General features: G+C 49.3%; 9 protein-coding genes across 9 annotated transcripts; 4 read left to right on the top strand and 5 right to left on the bottom strand.

Annotated features, from left to right (window-relative positions):
• Window positions 1–2,244: 2,244 nt before the first annotated feature.
• BDV59DRAFT_167525 (ATP-dependent RNA helicase SUB2) lies at window positions 2,245–5,094 on the bottom strand. The gene is made up of 5 exons (XM_073687918.1): window positions 4,481–5,094; window positions 3,510–3,920; window positions 3,091–3,451; window positions 2,778–3,035; window positions 2,245–2,717 (listed from the first exon to the last, which is right to left on the bottom strand). The coding sequence occupies exons 1-5, from the start codon at window positions 4,728–4,730 to the stop codon at window positions 2,672–2,674; spliced, it is 1,326 nt and encodes a 441-aa protein (XP_073553551.1). The 5' UTR covers window positions 4,731–5,094; the 3' UTR covers window positions 2,245–2,671.
• Window positions 5,095–5,166: 72 nt separating this feature from the next.
• On the top strand, window positions 5,167–5,950 carry BDV59DRAFT_10208 (ribonuclease P Rpr2/Rpp21/SNM1 subunit). The gene has a single exon (XM_073686446.1). The coding sequence runs from the start codon at window positions 5,199–5,201 to the stop codon at window positions 5,763–5,765; it is 567 nt and encodes a 188-aa protein (XP_073553550.1). The 5' UTR covers window positions 5,167–5,198; the 3' UTR covers window positions 5,766–5,950.
• Window positions 5,951–6,719: 769 nt separating this feature from the next.
• BDV59DRAFT_190394 (uncharacterized protein) lies at window positions 6,720–7,315 on the bottom strand (the record flags this gene model as incomplete). The annotated part of the gene is made up of 2 exons (XM_073691747.1): window positions 6,720–6,950; window positions 7,040–7,315. 2 exons carry the CDS (start codon window positions 7,313–7,315, stop codon window positions 6,720–6,722), a joined length of 507 nt encoding a protein of 168 aa, XP_073553549.1.
• An 842-nt stretch (window positions 7,316–8,157) lies between these two features.
• On the top strand, window positions 8,158–8,910 carry BDV59DRAFT_10199 (uncharacterized protein). Its single transcript, XM_073686443.1, has one exon. The coding sequence runs from the start codon at window positions 8,223–8,225 to the stop codon at window positions 8,826–8,828; it is 606 nt and encodes a 201-aa protein (XP_073553548.1). The 5' UTR covers window positions 8,158–8,222; the 3' UTR covers window positions 8,829–8,910.
• BDV59DRAFT_10197 (WW domain binding protein 11) lies at window positions 8,884–9,918 on the top strand. The gene has a single exon (XM_073686442.1). It carries the CDS (start codon window positions 8,993–8,995, stop codon window positions 9,866–9,868), a length of 876 nt encoding a protein of 291 aa, XP_073553547.1. The 5' UTR covers window positions 8,884–8,992; the 3' UTR covers window positions 9,869–9,918.
• Window positions 9,919–10,540: 622 nt separating this feature from the next.
• BDV59DRAFT_190416 (endo-1,4-beta-xylanase) lies at window positions 10,541–11,704 on the bottom strand (the record flags this gene model as incomplete). Its single annotated transcript, XM_073691750.1, has 5 exons — window positions 10,541–10,965; window positions 11,025–11,154; window positions 11,224–11,278; window positions 11,336–11,511; window positions 11,564–11,704. The coding sequence occupies 5 exons, from the start codon at window positions 11,702–11,704 to the stop codon at window positions 10,541–10,543; spliced, it is 927 nt and encodes a 308-aa protein (XP_073553546.1).
• Window positions 11,705–12,368: 664 nt separating this feature from the next.
• On the bottom strand, window positions 12,369–13,976 carry BDV59DRAFT_207015 (uncharacterized protein; the record flags this gene model as incomplete). The annotated part of the gene is made up of 2 exons (XM_073694911.1): window positions 12,369–13,309; window positions 13,361–13,976. 2 exons carry the CDS (start codon window positions 13,974–13,976, stop codon window positions 12,369–12,371), a joined length of 1,557 nt encoding a protein of 518 aa, XP_073553545.1.
• A 1,207-nt stretch (window positions 13,977–15,183) lies between these two features.
• On the bottom strand, window positions 15,184–16,379 carry BDV59DRAFT_207013 (endo-1,4-beta-xylanase; the record flags this gene model as incomplete). The annotated part of the gene is made up of 2 exons (XM_073694910.1): window positions 15,184–16,090; window positions 16,155–16,379. 2 exons carry the CDS (start codon window positions 16,377–16,379, stop codon window positions 15,236–15,238), a joined length of 1,080 nt encoding a protein of 359 aa, XP_073553544.1. The 3' UTR covers window positions 15,184–15,235.
• Window positions 16,380–17,165: 786 nt separating this feature from the next.
• On the top strand, window positions 17,166–18,668 carry BDV59DRAFT_167519 (gelsolin family protein). Its single transcript, XM_073687917.1, has 2 exons — window positions 17,166–18,410; window positions 18,521–18,668. Exon 1 carries the CDS (start codon window positions 17,223–17,225, stop codon window positions 18,408–18,410), a length of 1,188 nt encoding a protein of 395 aa, XP_073553543.1. The 5' UTR covers window positions 17,166–17,222; the 3' UTR covers window positions 18,521–18,668.
• The last annotated feature ends 366 nt before the right edge of the window (window positions 18,669–19,034 follow it).

Below are 19,034 nucleotides of genomic sequence, written 5' to 3'. Positions count from 1 at the left end.
CTGATAGATAGTACGTACTAGGAAGGGGAAAGTGGGTGCCATTGCCACTGCAGTTGCAACATGGCGAGCAAATATCGACGTCGGCGGCCCGTCTCCACAACGGCACACGGACAGTCCATCATGATAGCGTCTTAGTTCCCCTCGAGCTAACCGTGACCAGGACGCACGAGTGGGAATGACAGGCATGATTCCTCTCAATGAGGTGCTTTGACTATGGGAATAGAAGAGTATGTTAGGGTTAGCACAGTTTTCGCTACAGGGCGGCTTAGATGTAGAGACAAATACCTTACATATATACATGCAATTGGTGACATGCTCCATGCAACATGTCCCGATGAGCTTTGGACATGCCATTTTCTTTCCTGTCAGTAACCAAGCTCAAGATAAGTGGATGAACTATTCTTGCGAGCGTTGATAGTTGTTTCGAGAAGCTAAACTGTTAGTCACGCCGAAAAGTTGTATGGGATGTTATAAATTTTGATGGTATAACACCCGAAGCTGCATTAAAACGAGGGTAAACTTCAGCCCGTAAATCTCGGCCTCTGTGATAACTTAAAGCACCACGTTGATAGGTAAATCCCTAGGTTGTTTGCCATGGGATAGTATACATATCACAATGCACGCTGTATCAGCTGACGTCACCTGACTCCTTCGTCTCACTTATCCAACTGCTTAGATCTGCTCTATGCAGTTCATCGTTGCAGCGCATTCATCATGGTAAACCACGGCGTTTCTCGTCTGGGGCCAGCAGAAGACGGCAAATGAGCCCAAAGTAAAAAGCCTAAGAACCCTAGTATTGCCGAGCTAATGAGCCTGTGAGCTGTGTAGTGTAACGAGGATCGCCTGTGAGACTATAGTCTTGTTACGCTCACAGCCTTCAAGTTGTTATTCTAAAACCCCAGCAATTAGGCCTGCAGTCGCTGTCTCGCAACGGAGAGAGTCTGCCACAGATATAGGAGCAATGACGAATTACGGCACCGTGGTGCCACCATATTTTCCCGCTGATGTGCTTGCCCAATCGCCCTCGATGATAGAGGAGATATCAGAGGCAGAGGGCTTCTTTGTTAACCCGTACGTCGTCTGCTACACAGATCCTTGAGTGTCCTGCGGTTTCTTGGATATCTTACACTCCGTACTCGCCAACGTCCATTCCTCTACTTGAGTCGAGATGTCGCTTGGGCAAGGAATCAGTTATTTCAGCCTAATCTTCTAGAGAGGGCAATGGGACAGTATCTCAGAAAGGCTGACATCCAGCAATTCTCTCACCTAGCAGCTCTATACGGACTGGCCGCTGTGTGCGAGGCTTACGACTGTTGCACCCTTTGTACGTGCCCACTACCTGCTCAACCGTGTCTCTCTGCCCCTACATAGCTACGCGAGGAAGTGCCTCCCCTGAATTGGGTTATACTCGGATTGGGCAGGGAACGCTAAGGTCTAAGGTAACAAACACTGTCTGTTTCTATTGATATGCTCACATAAAGGTTTAACGTAGTTTAGGGGCATACCAACTTGGCGTTCCAGGACATGTTCTGCGACTGTGCTACTGCATCCCGTTCACAAACAGCGAGAATTATAATAGGTCTTTCTATCGGAAGCCTTTGGCCGAAGGATAGGTGTAAGAGTATCCAAGGATCTTCTAACCCGTGCGCAAAATTGGGATAAGTCAAATAACAGTGTCGTTTAGCCGTACAGTGTTCTCTCATTAATTGTTCCGATATATCGTCTCCAGCCTTGAGTACTACTCGGATTAGAGGGAAGGGTAGGCCACTATGTAACCACCCATTACAACGAAAGAAAAAGCAAAGCAAAGCAATGGGACGATTTCTTTGGACTGGGACAAGAACCAGTCCAAGCCAAAAGCAAGTAATTTCCATGGCCACCAAGAAACTTAGGCGTAGGCTTAGGCTGTCTGTGCCTTGGTGTTCAGATGCCCGATCAGGACAATCCTCCGTACCTCCCACTCCGTACTAGTCCTAAGTGGCGGTGATGATCTGGTCCATCAGCTCGCATTCTCGGCTACAGCCTGCTGATCCTTAAAAGACAAAATGATAATCATCGCTCAATACCGTTGTTTGCTTATGTCGCGTATATCAGTTTTGTGACCAGTAATGCTCATCAGATAGAACGTTGGGTATGTTTAGGCTACACTCGCTAATGTTCGGTTAAATGGAATGAACTATACTATCATGTACTTTAAAATGCATGTCAATATTCCTCTACAGTTTGAGTTTATATCTTTAAAGGACGGATATATTCCACTGAGATTGGTCCAGTGTATACGCTCGAGCGCAACATCCATCTCCAACTGGACAGTGATCTCAAGACATACAATTTACTCATACATTCGAATCTACCCAAGCTGTCACCCGAGATTTGTTTTAGATTGATAGATAATACAGCTGGCATACTACCAGAAGCACCGGCATCGGGAGCGCATCATTCAAGCCACGTCACGTTCAGACGCATGACCATGCATGTTTTTCGATCAGTTGGCCTTGATCTCTTCCCGCACACCAGTGCCTCATTAAGAATCAATAACAGACACCGCCGGAGACAAGCATATCCGACCCATCACGCCAAAAGGAAAGAAAACATAAAAAAAGAGAAATAAGCTAAGACGAGCATCAAATTTCGAAAATAATTTATCCGATCAGCTAGGTAACGTAGCCGCTTATGCCATATAGGTGCTGGAGTCGACGCCCTCAGCAGGATACTCGCTGCGAAACAGTCAGTATGTTCCATAGATCCGTGAAGTCACCAAAGCAAGGGATACATACGGCAGAGCAACCTCGAACCGCTTCTCGATATCCTTGAGGACCTTCTCATCATCCTCGCTGCTGACAAAGGAGATGGACAGACCCTTGGTACCGAAACGGCCGGCACGACCGACACGGTGCAGGTACGAATCGGCATCGGCGGGCAGATCATAGTTGATAGCAAGGTTGATACGCTCGATATCAATACCACGACCGAAGACATCAGTGGCGACACAGATACGCTTGTTGAACTCCTTGAACTCCTTGTAGCGTTTGATACTGATATCGTGTTAGCGATCAGGTTTGACAGTATAGGATGACGCGAAAGACCTACCGTTCTTCCTGGCTGACACCGGAGTGGACGGCAATACTAGGGAAGTTGCACTCGCGCAGCAGCTTGTCCAGCTCATTTGCGCGCTGCGTGCTCTTAACGAAGATGATGACCTGGTTGAACTCCAGGTTATCGAGCAGATCGTTTAGCTTGCGGTTCTTCTCGGCTTCACTGAGCTTGATGTAGTACTGCTGCAGACCGTGGAGGGTGAGCTTGGTGTCATCATCCACATAAACCTCGAGAGGGTTTCTCATGAACTTCTTGCAGATGGGCCGGATGTCCTGGGACAGGGTAGCACTGAACATCATAACCTGCTTGTCGGCGGGAGTAGCGCGGAAGATCTCCTGCACATCACGGCGCATGTCTATGAGATCTGTAAGTACAAAGACGATAATCTCTTGGCCGCCTATCCAGTGACTTACCAATCTGGTCCAGCATCTTGTCGCACTCGTCAAGAACGAAGGCCTTGACGTTGCGCAGGGAAAGCTTCTTCTCGCGAACGAGAGCATTGAGACGACCAGGAGTACCGACAACAATGTTGGGGTACGACTCCTTGTTGGACAGCACTTCGATGTCCTTCTGAATGGGGGTACCACCGTAGAAGACGGCGGTCTTCACATCGGGGAGGTACTTGCTGAACCGGGCGTACTCGTTCTTGATCTGGTACGCCAACTCACGGGTGTGGCACATGACCAAAACGGAGGCCTCCCCGGGGACGGGCTCCAGTTGGTGAAGGGTGGTCAAGACGAAGACTGCCGTCTTTCCTAGACCAGACTTGGCCTGGCAAAGAACATCGACGTTGAGAATGGCGGTCGGAATGCAAACTTGCTGGACTGTAATAAAGCGGAACGGAATGTTAGACTTGGGTTCGATTCATGAACATGAGAAAAGAAAGCAATCCGCGTCGCAAGGTCCGTCCATCTCCGAGTAATCATCGACGGGGGCAGGGGATACTGATGCGCGCTCGCCCACATGGTCGTAGCGAGATAGGTATTTGGTTGCGCGAGGAGACAATCGTAGCTCCGTCGTAATCATAGGATTGCTGTAGGTGGCCAAAGGACGACCTACCGCATAGGAAGCGGCGGTGATTATCCTACGTCTTCCCAACACAGAAGCGCGACAGTCCCAGCACACTGCCGTGGGGGCAATGAGCTGGAAAGAGCCTGCAAATCCAGCTTCACTTATCCACGGAGGCGAGAAAAGTGACAAGTAGTAGGTACGAGACCCATACTCCGAGCGCTGCAGGGCATGTCATAGCCTCAAAAAGCCGCCCCTGCAGCTCGCAAGACTGAATGTAGATGGAGACCAAACGACTATGATTTCCCGCGGAGATGGACGGACGATGGAACATGGAGTAATAGATGGAGGCTTTGGGAGAATGTGATGGACTAACCCTCCGATGGATGTTCGAAACCGCAGTCGGTGATGGCACGTAGGAGTTCTCCTTTGAGCAGAAAGTCGCGGAAACCGGTCGAGTGAATGCCGACATAACTTCCCTTCTTGTCCGGACGGCCACCGCTGACAGTCAGATCGCCCTTTTTGGCGGGGGCGCCATTCGCTGCGGGAGCGGCGGTGGTCGCGGCGGCGTCAGTGGTCTGGAGCTCCTCGTCGGAGTAGTCGATCAGATCTTCTTCGTGAGACATGATGGTAGATTAGATGGTTAAGCGTAAGCAAAGAGAATTGATGGTCGAGAGAGAAAACTCTGTGGTTGTCGCAGCGCGTGTCGATTCCGAGGCAGCGAAGCCTGGGCTGAAAGCGATCGGAGGCAAAACGAGTCTAACACGAGGACGACAAGAGAGATCTATCGTCGACGACACGTAGTTTCCGCCGAGATATCTTTCAATGATGAATTGGGCGGGTGTGGAGGGGTGGGGGGGTGAAGAAGGCGATGGAGAAAGAAAGAAGGGAAGTGTTGCAGTCGCGAGGGATGAAAGGCTGAGCTGAGGTGAGGAAAGGCAGCATCACGTGATCACCGACCAACGGAGCTGAGTGCTTAGTCAGTTACCGCATCAGGCTAGCGTCATCGGATGGCCGCCTCCAGCAAGAGCGACCTCGCGATTCCGCCTGTTTGGACGCTGCCATCCTTTCTTTCCCAGTACGTCTCTTTTGCCATGGCGAAAGTGAAGGGGAAAAAAGGTGGATCGGGTGGCGTTCATGCCCATATTAGGGCCCGGTTGGATTATCTCCATCGCGCGGCCTCCTACCTGCAATCCCGATCTCTCTCATCAAATGCCGCCAATTCAAGCTCAAACGACCACAATCCATCAGAGCTGAACCCTGTTACATCTCCTGCGCACGATGGCACAGAAACTACGCAAATAGCAAATGGCGCGGGTCCCGTATCAGCCACGAGAACCCATCTCCCGCAGGTCTCCCGCGCATACATCTCCCAAATGCGCGGGGTATCATTAAAGACCCAGCTTCGGTTGCCGGTCGAGGTGAAACGGTCATTTTGCAAGCGCTGTGATACTATTCTGGTCCTGGGCGTCAACTCTACCGAAGAAATCAGAAACGCCAGCCGTGGTGGCAGAAAGCCATGGGCCAATGTGCGTGTTGTTCGTTGCACCACATGTGGGACGGAAAAGCGCTTTCCTCAAACGGACAGACGAGGCAAAAAGCTTTCAGAGCGCCTGGACACAAATACGTCAATGGAGCGGCAGGAACCTGGTGCAGGATGAACCGGAGTTGCGTTGTGGGGAGTGAAAAACTATCAAACGAAATTCCCATGAAAAATGGCGAGAGGGAAGAGTGAGCCGCGGGGTCATTGGCTCGTGTCCCGGGAGCTGCAGCTGCGGTTGATGCGGCTCTCTTTATTAGTTCGCTATCGGGACAAACACCGACAATGATGGCCCTATCCGGCATCAAGCCTGAGCTAGGTCCGCTGAGTACATTGGACACCCACGGAGCTTATTTACTTCTAGTTCCGGAGAGGCCATCAATACATCTTCTGGACAGCTCGCCCCGTCCCGATGATGCCAAAGCGGATTAAACCATAAAGCGGCATATAGGTGTATCACTACCGAATTGTCTGCTGGACAGAGAAACAGAAATGCATGCAGGGGAATCGCAACATCATGTACTTGACAGCAATCCAACTAATCAAACGAAAGACGTGATTCTCGTGAACAGGAATAGCAAGCATAGTGCCCAAAAAAGAGCAGACAAAAGAGATCCCAACGCTAAACACCGTGCTGTCCTGTCGATTTGTGGGCGTTGTCCCCAATTCTGGTCAACCTTTGCCGTGAGGCAGATATCCAAATCTTTTAAAATCTTCCACCCCAAACGCACTCGCTCGCAGAAACAAAGAGAATGAAGACATCTTGGACGGCGTTCTCGCTATAAAGGTCATTATGTTAGGTATCCGGGGTCGTAATATCACAGGGTCCGCGAGGACAAGGGTTGTATATAAACATGGGACATTAGTTTTCTTTGTTTTGTTGATTTCACTTTTTTTTTAATGATTTGCCTGCATTATCAATGATCGCAAGGGTCTTTGGTGGCTGATAGCTCTTTCATCGAGGGAAATAGAGGCGGGATTGGTCCGGCGGTGTAGAAGATTGGAGTCGTAGTGTCGATGGTATGCAGGAATTCAACAATGTAAGATCATGTTTCCGGCCATGGATGTGAATATTTCAGCGTCTGCGGCGGGACATCTGATCGAGGCGATGGTCAAGGCCTTCAATACGAGCCCGATATGCCTTCACGATCTCCCTGATATGACTGATTTTCGCTAGTTCATTATCCAAATCATCGATTGACGCTAATATTGAGCGGGTCCGGGCGATTTCGGCGTCGGCATTTCGGATGACATTCCCGGCACGGTCGTAACTGTTCTGAATGGATAGCTGCATTTGCTCCTCCAGCTGTGCACACGTTAGGACGTGGTACGAAATGAGGTCCGCTGAACAGGTGCGAGAGACAACCAGAAGAAGAGTGAAGCAGAGAGACATACATAATCGATGCGGCTGCGGATCTGATCCTGCAACGCATCCAGTTGATGGGAGAGCGCGCGTAAACTCATTGGATCTAGCAATAAACGACCATGGCTGCTGGCGGCACTGGCAGCACGCGAGCTTGAGTTGCTTGTTCGACCGGTTCCTCTGCCCCTGGAAATCCCATTGCCGGCATGGCCACCTTGAAGTGCAATCTGTTGCTGTTGCCGGAGGATCTGGATCTCGGAGGAGGTAAGGCCAAGCGAGGTGTCTGGAATCGAGGCTGATACGGACATTTGGTCCCGGCAGAGACATGCTCTTACCGCGACAGAAGTCTAGGAAGCACCGGTCGATCTCGATGTGTAGAGATGGAACGGACCGAAGTTCATGATGTTGACCAGGGCGAATGGAGGAGGGCGGGAGGGACCGGGGGGAAGGGTAAGGGAGGATGTTGCGAGAAAAGGGGAGAGGGATCGGAATCGACAGGCCAAACCAGGCTGGATCGGATTCCCCTTGGGCCCTTTTCTCACGCGGGAGATATATATAATTTTCCTGGTGAAATCCTTTGTGTCGTGAAAGAAAAGGCACACTCCCCGTTCAGAGACAGCGTATCATTGGCGAGTCGGCCAGATGAGGAGAGGAAGAGGAGGGGAGCGTCGGAGAGAAGATGGTGGGAGAAAAGCGCCCGATTGAGGAAATAGATGATCAAGGGTGAAAAAGAAAGCAACGAGAACGGCTCTCCTCTCGTGAATCGACCAGTGGGGGTTACACTGATGGACGGAGAAGATAGGAGGGAACAGTCGAATAACGGAGCAAGTGGGATGGATGGGCACAGACACCGCCGATGACGGTGAAGATGCCTCGGAGGAGAGAGAGAGAGGGTGTGGGGAAGGGATCGATGATGAACTAAACAGGGAATGAGGACCAGTGAGGGATCCCGGCGAGAGGACGAAGGAGGGTTGGGAGGATGAAGAGGAGAGGAGGAGAGAGATGGAGGAGAGAAAGAGAAGTAGGAGAGAAGAAGTCGGAGAGGGACTGTGTACGCAGTGAGAGGGAGAGTAGAAAACGCGTGATATCGACTTCAACAGAGTACACCGACGCTGGACTCGTCCATTTTTATATTATTTCCATGGCAAATCTGCGACCAGAATCCCCAGACCGTGATCTCCGAATTCACGAGGGAAATGCGGGATCATCGCGGCCATGGCTGGCGATGTACATCTGATGCTCTACAACAGTCTTCCCAAAGCAGTAATCCTGGTTCCGCCCGCAAATTCCCCTTCTTCCTCGTCGTCTCCGTCTTCTCTACTCCCAATCTTCTTCACCTCCCCTTTCACCAACCAATCGTCCAGATCAGAACAACCTATTCGCCTCACCCCATATACTCTCCCCCATCTCTCTCTCTCAACCGTCTCGTCCTTTTGTTCCCCGCAGCTCGGTCGGTCATCCAATTCGCCGCATCGGGACCCTTCCGTGAACGCCTCCAACGACCCAGCCATTGATTTATCTCCCCAGATCCATCGCCAACGGCGTGTGCAAACCCTCCGCTGCCCAACCCGTGAGGCTAGAGCCTTGCTGTCGGAGTCATACTTGCCCATCGGATTGGAGGACCGCTCCTGGGGCAGATCCGACCTTGCGAATCCTCTTCATGCACCTTGTTTGAACTCCCAGCCTGTGAGCATTCTCCGTCCCCTCGCTGCTCGCTGTGGTTCGCTGCAGAGCTTCTTGTGCCCCCAGAGCTGTCTTACCCCTCAGCAGCCAAGTGTGCAAGGACCTGGGAAACACGATCGAGGCGTAAAAAAAAGCTGACGATTTTTTTGGGTGCTGCAGCAGACATTCACTTGCGGTGGTACCTAATCTACACCGACGCAGCAACCCAACCCCATCCCACTCTCTGATTCGTATTCATCGCCTTAACATCGCGAGCCCCTCTTGCACGACATCAAAAATCACTGCCAAAGACGCCCTGCACCATGCCGAAAGACAAGGAACGTTCTGTAAACCCTGCCGCTGCGCAGAGAAAGCTTGACAAGCAGAAGAGCTTGAAAAAATCCAAAGCCGAGGCGCTGGCTCGCCGAAATGAAAAACTGGCCCGTCGCAATCCGGATCGAATCCAACGGCAGATTAATGACCTCAAATCGGTGGAGGAATCTGGCCAACAGCTACGTCCCCGCGAGAAACAACTCCTGGAAGCCTTGGAGAAGGATCTGCGCGCAGTCCAGAAAGCCCGAGAAGCGTTAGGCGATAAGGCACCCAAATTCGGGAGCACCGAACCAAGGCGCGGCGCTTTCGGCGGACGCGGACGCGGGGACAGTGGCGTGCTGGGGAAGCGGAGAAGAGACGATCGTAGTCATTTTGGCCAGGAGAGCGACAGCAGCGAAACGGATGAGGACGTGCGGAGGATTCCTATGCCACGGGATACACCCCCTCCCATCCCTCGAGAGTATCAAAGGAGAAAGGGAAGAGAGACAGAGACCGAGGATGCCCGTGCTCGTGGGCCCCATCCTCTACCAGCGAAGCCAGCCGTTGCGGAGTCTAGGACCGTTTATGAGGCTAAGCCGGAGATCAGGGATCTACGGCAAGAAGCTATCAGCAAGTTTATCCCAGCGGCCGTTCGGGCCAAACAAGAGGCTATTCGAGGCCAAGGTAAGCTGTTGGAGCCGGAAGAGATGGATCGCCTTGAAAAGATTGGTTATCAGGCAGGTCCTTCGGAGAGAGCGGGGGATTCAACTGGACCACCCACTGACCAGGATCCTGATGATCTGCGGCGGTTACAAGAAGAGGAAGAACGGTTTAATCGCGAGCTTCGGTCTGTACAGATTGAGGAAGTGGAGGACGAGGACGCGTGATGCCATATTAACTAATTAATGAAACCACGATGTGTATATTATCTAGTAACACTTAAATACGAAATACATTCTGGTACAACTGGTGGCACCCATTGCTCTGGACTTCGTGTGCTGCATGCAAAATCTGGCATTGCGAATCATTGCGAAACCTACACTTTCGACGTTCATCATCTCTGCAGGATTTTGCGACATATTCATTTCGACGACCTCACATCCGTCGTCATTTGCTTCTCTGTCTAAAAGATCCTCGAGCATGTATATAGAAAGCGGTTGATGTCCGTAGTGTCATCTTGGCAAATAAGGCTTGATTGAGCCAAAACGAAGATTTCGCCTATCGAACGGTGTGTACTCATCTCATGCCAAGCAGCAGTAATGTCTTCTTTATCCAACCTTTTGGATCCTTTTCTTAGACGAAAGAGACTACCAACAAGTGTATCCCTGGTGACGATCTGATGATACAAAACCCTTGTTCTCGCAGGTCGTGATTAAATAGTCGTAGTGGCTAAGGAGGACGGTCCGACTATTACACAGGGACAAGGCAGTTTTTCAGCATTTTGCCATAACGCATCTCGGAAGGAGAGATAGCACAGACGAATTACACAAAATTACAAGGTTTTAATGCATCCTGGTCATACTAACCCAAGCTACTATGGTATAACTGTAACCTTGCACCTACGCAATCGCGTCACTAATACCAGTGTATGCGGGCTTTTTCTGCAAATGCTTATCCCAAGGACACGCGTCATCGTAGCCCTCGAAGGTTGTGGGAACCCATGAATATTTATCAGTAAAACTGGCGACGGTCACACCCACACAACCATCAACTGCAAGGCAGGCATCAGTGACATATGCGTAATCCTTTGCCTGTTGTTCGAGGTCATCTTCGGTAGTGGGTGACTTGATACGGATATCCAACTCAGTGATGGCAACCTCCAGTCCCAAATCAGCTAGGTCCTGCATTCGTGACTGAAATCCTGTGGTGATGCTGCCCAAGATATGGTGGCCTTGAATCCCAACTCCGTCGATGGGCACGCCTGAGTCTGTCAGGTTCTTTGCTAAGCTATAGAAAGCGTCCGCTTTTACACCGTAATCATTGTCTAAGTGAGATGTGGAAATTAGTGTAAGTAACAATATGCTGCCGCCTCAGAATGCTTACTGTATTCATTCAGATAGAGCTTTGCAGTTGGATCGGCAGCTCTGGCTGTGCGGAAGGCCGTTGCGATGTAGTCCACTCCCAACAAATTGTAGAACACAGAGTCACGGTACTGCCCTGAGTCGTCGAAAGGCTGAAAAAAATGGGTCTTAGCCCCAAATCCAGGTTATTTCTGAGTGATATAACAATTTAAAAGACGGACCTCATTTACCACATCCCAATGTCCCACGTTTTTGCCTTTGTAGTGTGATATTTCTCTATTATGTATCAGAAAATACAACAAAATGGCGTTTCAAGGGTCCCCAAATACGTACGATGTAATATGGTTATTCATAACACTGAGAAGCTCATCTTTATCTGTAATGTCAGACACCCACTGAGGCAGCTGGCTATACCAGACCAAGGTATGTCCTCGAATTGTCTGATTATGCTGAGCAGCAAAATTGACAATCTGATCAGCAGTATCGAACGAGAAGCTGTTGCTTGATGGCTAGCTTACACGTTAACTTGGACAAATGAGAATACATTAACTAGGCCTTTACCTCGGTGGTGTCCCATTTCATACTGTTTCCTGGAGTGATCGAGCCAAACTCAGATATATTACCGAGAATTGCAGTGTAAGTATTGTCAGTGAGGTATTTGGGATCAGAGAAGGTGCCAAAATATCTGCCGGTGGATTGCATCTTCGCGTTGAGTCCCCCAACCGCTCTAGGAACCAGCCCCCTCGCGGTTGGTGTCGCAGTGGCAGAGGATAATAGAACCGACATAAACAAACAACAGAGATATATTGGTCCCATGTTGATAATGTATTAGTATCTTAAGCGCTTCAGGCTTCTGAGATGTAGGGGATATTTGAACTGTTCATCTTTAAACCCACGGGCCAGCAGAAAATTAAGAATAAATAAGTCATGAAACGGAGACAAGCAATGCACGTTGAAATGCAGATCCTGATGCCTTATGGTAGTGGCGTAAATATGATTACGTTGACTTGGTTTCATATTAATTATTGGCATCTACAGCTTGTCATTTGCCTAAATTTTATATGCAGCCTGGATTCGTGCCAGTTGCTAAGAAGTGAGTTCATCTGGACAAGACTGCATAGCCAATCCTGACACAGGCAGTGCATTAGCTTGGGATAATATCTCCTTTATAATATAATATTTCTAGCTATTAGAGAACCCTGAAAAGGTTATTTGTCAGGAAAGCGAAGACCTTATTCTTAGTATCTATGTGCATCATTAGCCTGAAACGATAAGAATCTTAACAATGTACATGAAAGGATCAACTAAAAAGTGCATATTTTAATACGAAAAACATCATAATACTCGCCTATGGGCACTCCATGTTCTATACATAATCCTCTTTCCCCATGCCAAACATAAGCAACATGTTATCCTTCTTACCTGCAATCCACGCGGGAAAGGATAAGAGCGGCTTTTTGAGATATATAAAGGCGAACCCAAGCAGTATTGGCAACGAAACCACCCAAAACACCCAGAAGAACTGCCTCCCTGGCAAAAACTGCTCTTGCATAGAAAAGATGGAAGCCACCGTTGACATCGGTATAAACAAGGTGGCCAGGATATTGATCCGAGCCAAGCTCCTGGCCCCTTTATTTGACGACCGTGCCTCTTCGATGCTCACGAACTGTAGATAGGAGTTCAACAACATGTCTGCCATATGCAGGATGGTGGTGCAACCTTCATGTACAGCTGTCCAGCCATCGCGCTCCCACAAAGGAATCGTCCCATTCTCCTGGGCTATATTTTCATTTAGCCCCAGAGCGGCCATGTTGTCTTCTACTTCCTTCAAAAGAACATTCATGCCAAATTTCACGTTGACAATGAATCCGAAAAGCTCATGCTCCCATCTTGAAAGTGACCCATCCATAAAATTCCTCAAATAGTTGCACCGGTTCATGGGTTTGGCTGTAGAAATATGGCTCTGGAGTCCCAGGAGATTCAAGTATCGACGACGAAGAAACCCCAGGAAAACCGCTATGACAAGTTTTCTGGCTATGTATGAGGTGCTTCTAGCATCTTCTCCCACGTCATGCTGCACATAAGACGACACAGAAACGATGTCATCGAACAACGACATGTACGACGGCCTGGATGGCATGTCGCCACGGGTTATGGGGTAATCAGTGTATGACATATGAATGCTTGGATATAGCGACCCCATTTGGATGGGATCTGCATCAGACAATCGGGACTGAATATTAAGGACGCTTGTTGTTTGAACGGACCTGATAATCTTCCCGACTGGAGGATCGACCAACAAAATTGCTACTATTCATGAGCCAAAGAGAAAGAAAAACGAATATACAAAAAACATACCGTCCCATGACCCATCTTGTCTTGTTCCTGTTGTCCAGAAGGACAGCGCATGATAACTTTTGGGGTCATCGACTAGTGGTCCTTTGGGATCATACATATAAAGATGGCGATTGACATTAGAGTCCCAAGCATACACGGTATTTTGTTCCGCTAAATCTTGGCAAGTATCGATGCGATGTGAAGAAGGGTAACGGATGATAAACTGGTTGTTGTCGTAACGTGTGAATGGACTTCGGTAGTTGAAAGTGGGCATCGCTGGGTCATCCCAGTGCGCAGCAAAAAAGATTGCGTTAACACCAAGCTGGGAACCAATGACCTCTATATAGTTTCGAGGAAGATCCTCCAGGATAAAGAGTCTACGCTTTATCCCTGCCTCCTGTGAAGAATGGCCTCGCTCAACGTAGCTCTGGAGCTCTGTCGAGGTGTGGAAGGAAAGCTGGGTTGGGTGTGCCCGTTGCGAGTATTCGAGAACTGCAGCCCTTCCTTGCTCTCGTTTTTCTAAACTTTGAGCTTGCAGGTTTGCAACAAACTTTGGAAAAGTTGACTGTAGTTGACAACACAGGTTGTCGAAATACTCCGACCTGCAACGACCAGCGGATTCTGGAACTGGCTCCATGGCTGTGAAAATACCGACCTGCGGCGGATGTTCCAGTTAAAACAAAAACACACACAAATATTGCATGGAATGTCCTGAGAGGCGACGGCATCTTAAATTTCTTTGCGCATATGTGAATTGTCCTGCTTCCTCACAGCCTCACGATCACCTTGACTCCCGGATATCATTCCTGATCTGGCAAATACATTTGGAGAAGATCACGAGGCTAGCGAAACACCAAAAAAAATCGTCTATATAGGAAGTAGGGAGCGGTATACAGGACACTCATTTGATACCGTGCGTCGGATATGGGTGGTGGCTATGTATGGCTAATATCGGATCGGGGACAGAAGTAGAAAGAAGGCCGAGTCAAAGGAACAACCGGGGACGTTTCCATTGATGTAGAAGATCAGCTCTAGCTGAAATAGTTCTCCACGCCCGCTTCCCTGGATATCGTCACAGAAGGTATTGTACTATTATTGTCTCCCGACAGCGAGAAGGCAAGCCTCACACAGATCAGCACATGGGACTCCGTAATCAACGCCGTCTGGACCAGGGCTTTCAGGGAGAGGGTGGACGGACGATAAGTTATGGGCTCCTACATTAGTCGTAGCCTCCGGCGTACATCCACAAACCCAGCAGCGGTCCGTGTGCGCGGGTTCTGCTACGTGACTGCAATTTATTGGGCATGATTAGCAGTAAGGCTATCAGGAGAAGTTGATGTACCTGGCGCCAAGGATAATTGGAAACACAGTTCCTGTATGTAATTATTATTATTTTTCCCCCCGCTCGCTAGCGTTTGTTCCTCCAAAACGGAAATAAAGGAGAACCCTCTACGATACTACACGACAATTCGAAGACTTGCGTGTCGGCCGAATGAACGAGAGTCAAGCAGTGATCCAGACGTAATAGTTGGCGAAATGAAGCAAAAAGGTGATTGATTCTGGTTTGGTTGCTTTTGAGATCTGCTCCCCCTCCATAACAGTCTGGAACCCTGACAGCCTTGTCCCTTTGACACAGTGTAAATACCTTGGTCGCAAGCAGTATAGAACGCCAGTTACTTTGTGACACCTACTCCTAAGCCATATTCGGAAGCATCAAGATATTCCAAGAAGAGATTTGTAGCTATTTGCCTACATTTTTTTTTTATCAATAGCAACTTCAAGTCCAAACTGACTGAACACTTCGCTATGCATTTCTCCGACATACACCGGAATCTAGTACTTAACCGTCGCAGTGCTGTCCGATATAGCCAAGTAAACATCCACGGCCAGATGTTACTAGCAGACACTGCAAGGCTTGCCCATAAGGGCATCGGCGACAGCGTAATATGCCGGCTTAGCCTGAAGGGTATCATTGAACAGGGTAGCACCGCCTTGTCCCTCGAATGTGTAAGGAACCCAAGAGTACTTGTCGTCAAAATCCCAAACCACGATACCGATACAACGGGGTCCCGATTTAAGGCAGCTCAAGGTACTGGTATAGTAGTCCTGCGCTTGCTGCCGCTGCGCCTCTGCGGTGTAGAACGGAGCCTGGGAAAACCGAATATCTAACTCGGTAATGGCGACATCCAAATCTGCTTTAATATAGGCCTTCTGAGTAGCAACCTGGTCAGCCAACGACGGCGTTTGGCCCACAATGAAATGGGCTTCGAGCCCGATTCCGTCAATACGGATGTGACGCTTCCGTAACTCCTTGACAAGTTTCAGCACTGCGTCGGCCTTCGGGCCAGGATTCTCAATGCCGTAGTCATTGTAATAGAGCTTGACTTTGTTGGCATGTATTTCGGCAAGGGCCTCCTGGGCAAACTTGAAGGCGAGGTAGATGTATTCTTCACCAATGGTGTCGTACCAAACGCCAGACGAGAATGATCCGTCACTATTCAGAGCTTCGTTGACCACATCCCACGAGTAGCAGCGGTTACCAAAATGCTGAACTGTTTTGAAGATATGGTTGCGCATGACCGGGATCAGAGTCTCCGCTGTCCAGTTCCCCGAGGTGACAAAGTCGGAGACCTGAGAGGCCCAAATCAGATTATGACAGCGAACAGTTTTACCTGTACGTCTGGCCAAATCCATAAAATAGTCACCATCGGTGAAGTTAAACTGGTTCGGCCCTTGTTCAGTATACATAAACTAGTACGGTTTCGTGATTAGATCTTGATTCTGAAAGTCCGCTAGATACAGATTGTGGACGTACTTTTAAGGCATTAGCGGGAGTCATCTCCCCAAATTGTGTTTTCAAGATGTTCAGATAAGTAGCGTCGGTTGTTTCCGCTGTATGAGGGATATCTGCGGCGGTGCCAAACCAGTGTTTACCCTGGCGTTTGGCCAGAGTATCGAGACTGAACCGTCTTCCATGATCACTGGGAGCTGCTACTGTCAAGCTGACAAGAAGTGTAGCGGCCGCTATCGAGAATCGCATCGTGGAAGAATGAGAGCCGATCTAGCTGCAGCTGCACCCTGCACTTTGGTGGATTAATACAACAGGTCCTGGACAAGACAGATGGAATATATGCTGTCTCGATGGAGGAAATTGAGTCGGTTTATAAACCATGCAGGGAAACTGTCCCTTCCATCTAGCTTCATTTCGTTACGGACCGGTCGAAGCGATTAGAATTAATTCGTTCATTATTAGCCGGGGTAACCACCTCAGAGCTCTCTCACCATTAGGCTAATTTCTAGGATGCCTTTTAGCGGATGAACGAAAGCTGGCTAACTTAGTATAGGCTGTCCGGGCCAACACTAGTCAATTCGGTTAACCTATAGTTAGCTTCGTATTCAGCAGGGAAGTAATGGTGCCGTGGGGTAATTTGTTGGAAGATTCTCCAGATTCAAGTGGCTTTACTAGAGCCTTACCCCGTGTTCATCTTCAACGGGTCCACTTGCTGATCTGATTTGCCGGTGGCGTCAGAGAATATCCGCTTCAATATATGGAGTCAGTACGTTGCTGTAGTAAATACTGCCATATGAGCCGAAGACCGACTATACTAGATATTAAACGAAGTTTCTAGAGTAATATTGAGCCGACGAAAATCCAATGGTTCGCCTGAAGGTTCCTAAGCACATGGTTGTCATGATTGACACTTCGACGTCGAATGTTGATACTTTGAGGACTGCACGCTAGTCCTAATCCAGCATGTTTATGCCTCAGGTACGAACAGCTCTGAGTGGCCCGCCAGGCGAGACCCGTCGTCACTGACTGTTCTTCCGACACGCAAGGGAGACAACAGCAGTTAACTCTCTCATAACTCCTTTTCTTGATAACATGGCACCCCACGAAGGGTTGGTACATCCTAAAGAATATGATATCGAGGACAGCAATGTGGAATTAATTGGATCCGACCTCGACCATCGCGTTAAGCACAACTCGGCCGCCACCGAACCTGCCTGGAACAACGGAAAGGTCGGAAAGGAACACGGCCTGTTCATCTGGCGAATCGAGAATTTCGAAGTTGTTCCATGGCCCAAGGAGCGAGCCGGCGAGTTCTACGACGGAGACAGCTACATCGTGCTGCACTCGTACAAAGTCGGAGATGACAAGTTAGGCCACGATATCTTCTTCTGGCTCGGAAGCAAAACCACCCAAGATGAGGCGGGGACGGCCGCCTACAAGACCGTCGAACTCGACGAGTTCCTGCACGGTGCGGCGACGCAACATCGCGAGACTCAACGTTGCCCTTCGGACGAATTCTTGGCTCTGTTCCGTCATATCTCCATACGGTCTGGCGGCGTACGCTCAGGCTTCACGCACGTCGAGCCGGAAGCACCGAAGGAGGTGCTCACCTTACTCCGCATTTTCAAACACCCCAGCGCTGGACGCTCAATCATTGTGCACGAGGTGGAACCCACCTGGCAAAGTCTGGACGACAACGATGTTTTTGTCTTGGATAAGGGAGATAAGATCTGGGTATGGCAGGGCAAGAATTGCAGCCCCATGGAAAAGGCCCGGGCAGCCCAGGTGGTAAATGACATGACTCTGGCGAAGCACATCGACGTCGAGGTTCTTTCGCAGCTGGAATCGCGGTCCAGTGTCATTGTGGATTTGTTAGGCGGCGATGAAGAAACGAAACAGCCCAACTTTAAATTCCATGCTCCGCGGCCCGGACGCTTTTCTAAGAGAGCAGACACTGATGAGAGCTCTGCACGCACCCGGAAGCTGTTCAGACTTAGCGATGCCTCTGGCACGCTGTCCTTCGATCTCGTCAAGGAAGGCCCGCGGGTCAGGAGCTCAGATCTGGACGGCAAGGACGTCTTCCTTTACGATTCGGTTGATAGACTCTGGGTCTGGGAAGGCTCGTCGGCTAGTGCGCGTGAAAAATCTATGTGGCTCAAGGTTGCGCAGTCCTACATCCGTCAGCTCCAGGAATCGGTCGCTGAGGCGTATCTCACCCCTATCGCGAAGGTTGTGGAAGGACATGAAAGTTCGACCTTTTTAAAAGCCCTCGAGGTATAGGTATGTGTAAACAATCGCAAATAGGAGCATACCAAAGTGCGATGAAGTTTTCATCTACACGAATTGCAATTTATGAAGTTCATATCAAGTGGTTCTGATTTGAACCGCAGTCCAGCTTTTGGAGACATACCTATATGATGCTTCGATGGATCCCAATACGCAGTCTTCCACCCATTTGGAACACGATAGAACTGCAATCCCGATCCGATTCAGAAAGAAATGCTGCGGCTAACCTTTGAAGACTCTATAACAATATATCTCCTTCTAGCAGAGCTACCTGCGGCCTTGAAGCACATACTTAGCATAACCTCATAGTTAAGTATATCTCAGTAGGCATTGGTACCAGATTATTTATACCCGGATATCATATGAGGAGCCCATATAATCAACTATTTCTGAGCCTTCGACTTCCGTAGTTGGTTATCCGCCCGATTTCAGGCTGCCACTCGTGCAAGTTTAAAGGCAATATTGACTCCGACGTCCTCAACGCTCGAGTAGGCTATGTGATGACTTCCTGCGTAGCAATCGTACTCCTTTATGTGTTTCTGAGCAAAAGACTTTTTTCTTGCTTTTTGGCAATAGTATACTCTTAACAGGTTGGGTATAGCCAGTAGCCACTCAAGA

This window comes from Aspergillus ambiguus (assembly GCF_047715705.1).
Source record: "Aspergillus ambiguus strain CBS 117.58 unplaced genomic scaffold BDV59scaffold_1, whole genome shotgun sequence".
NCBI lineage: Eukaryota > Fungi > Ascomycota > Eurotiomycetes > Eurotiales > Aspergillaceae > Aspergillus > Aspergillus ambiguus.
Note: the sequence above shows the minus strand (reverse complement) of the source record. Positions and strands in the feature narration are given on the sequence as shown.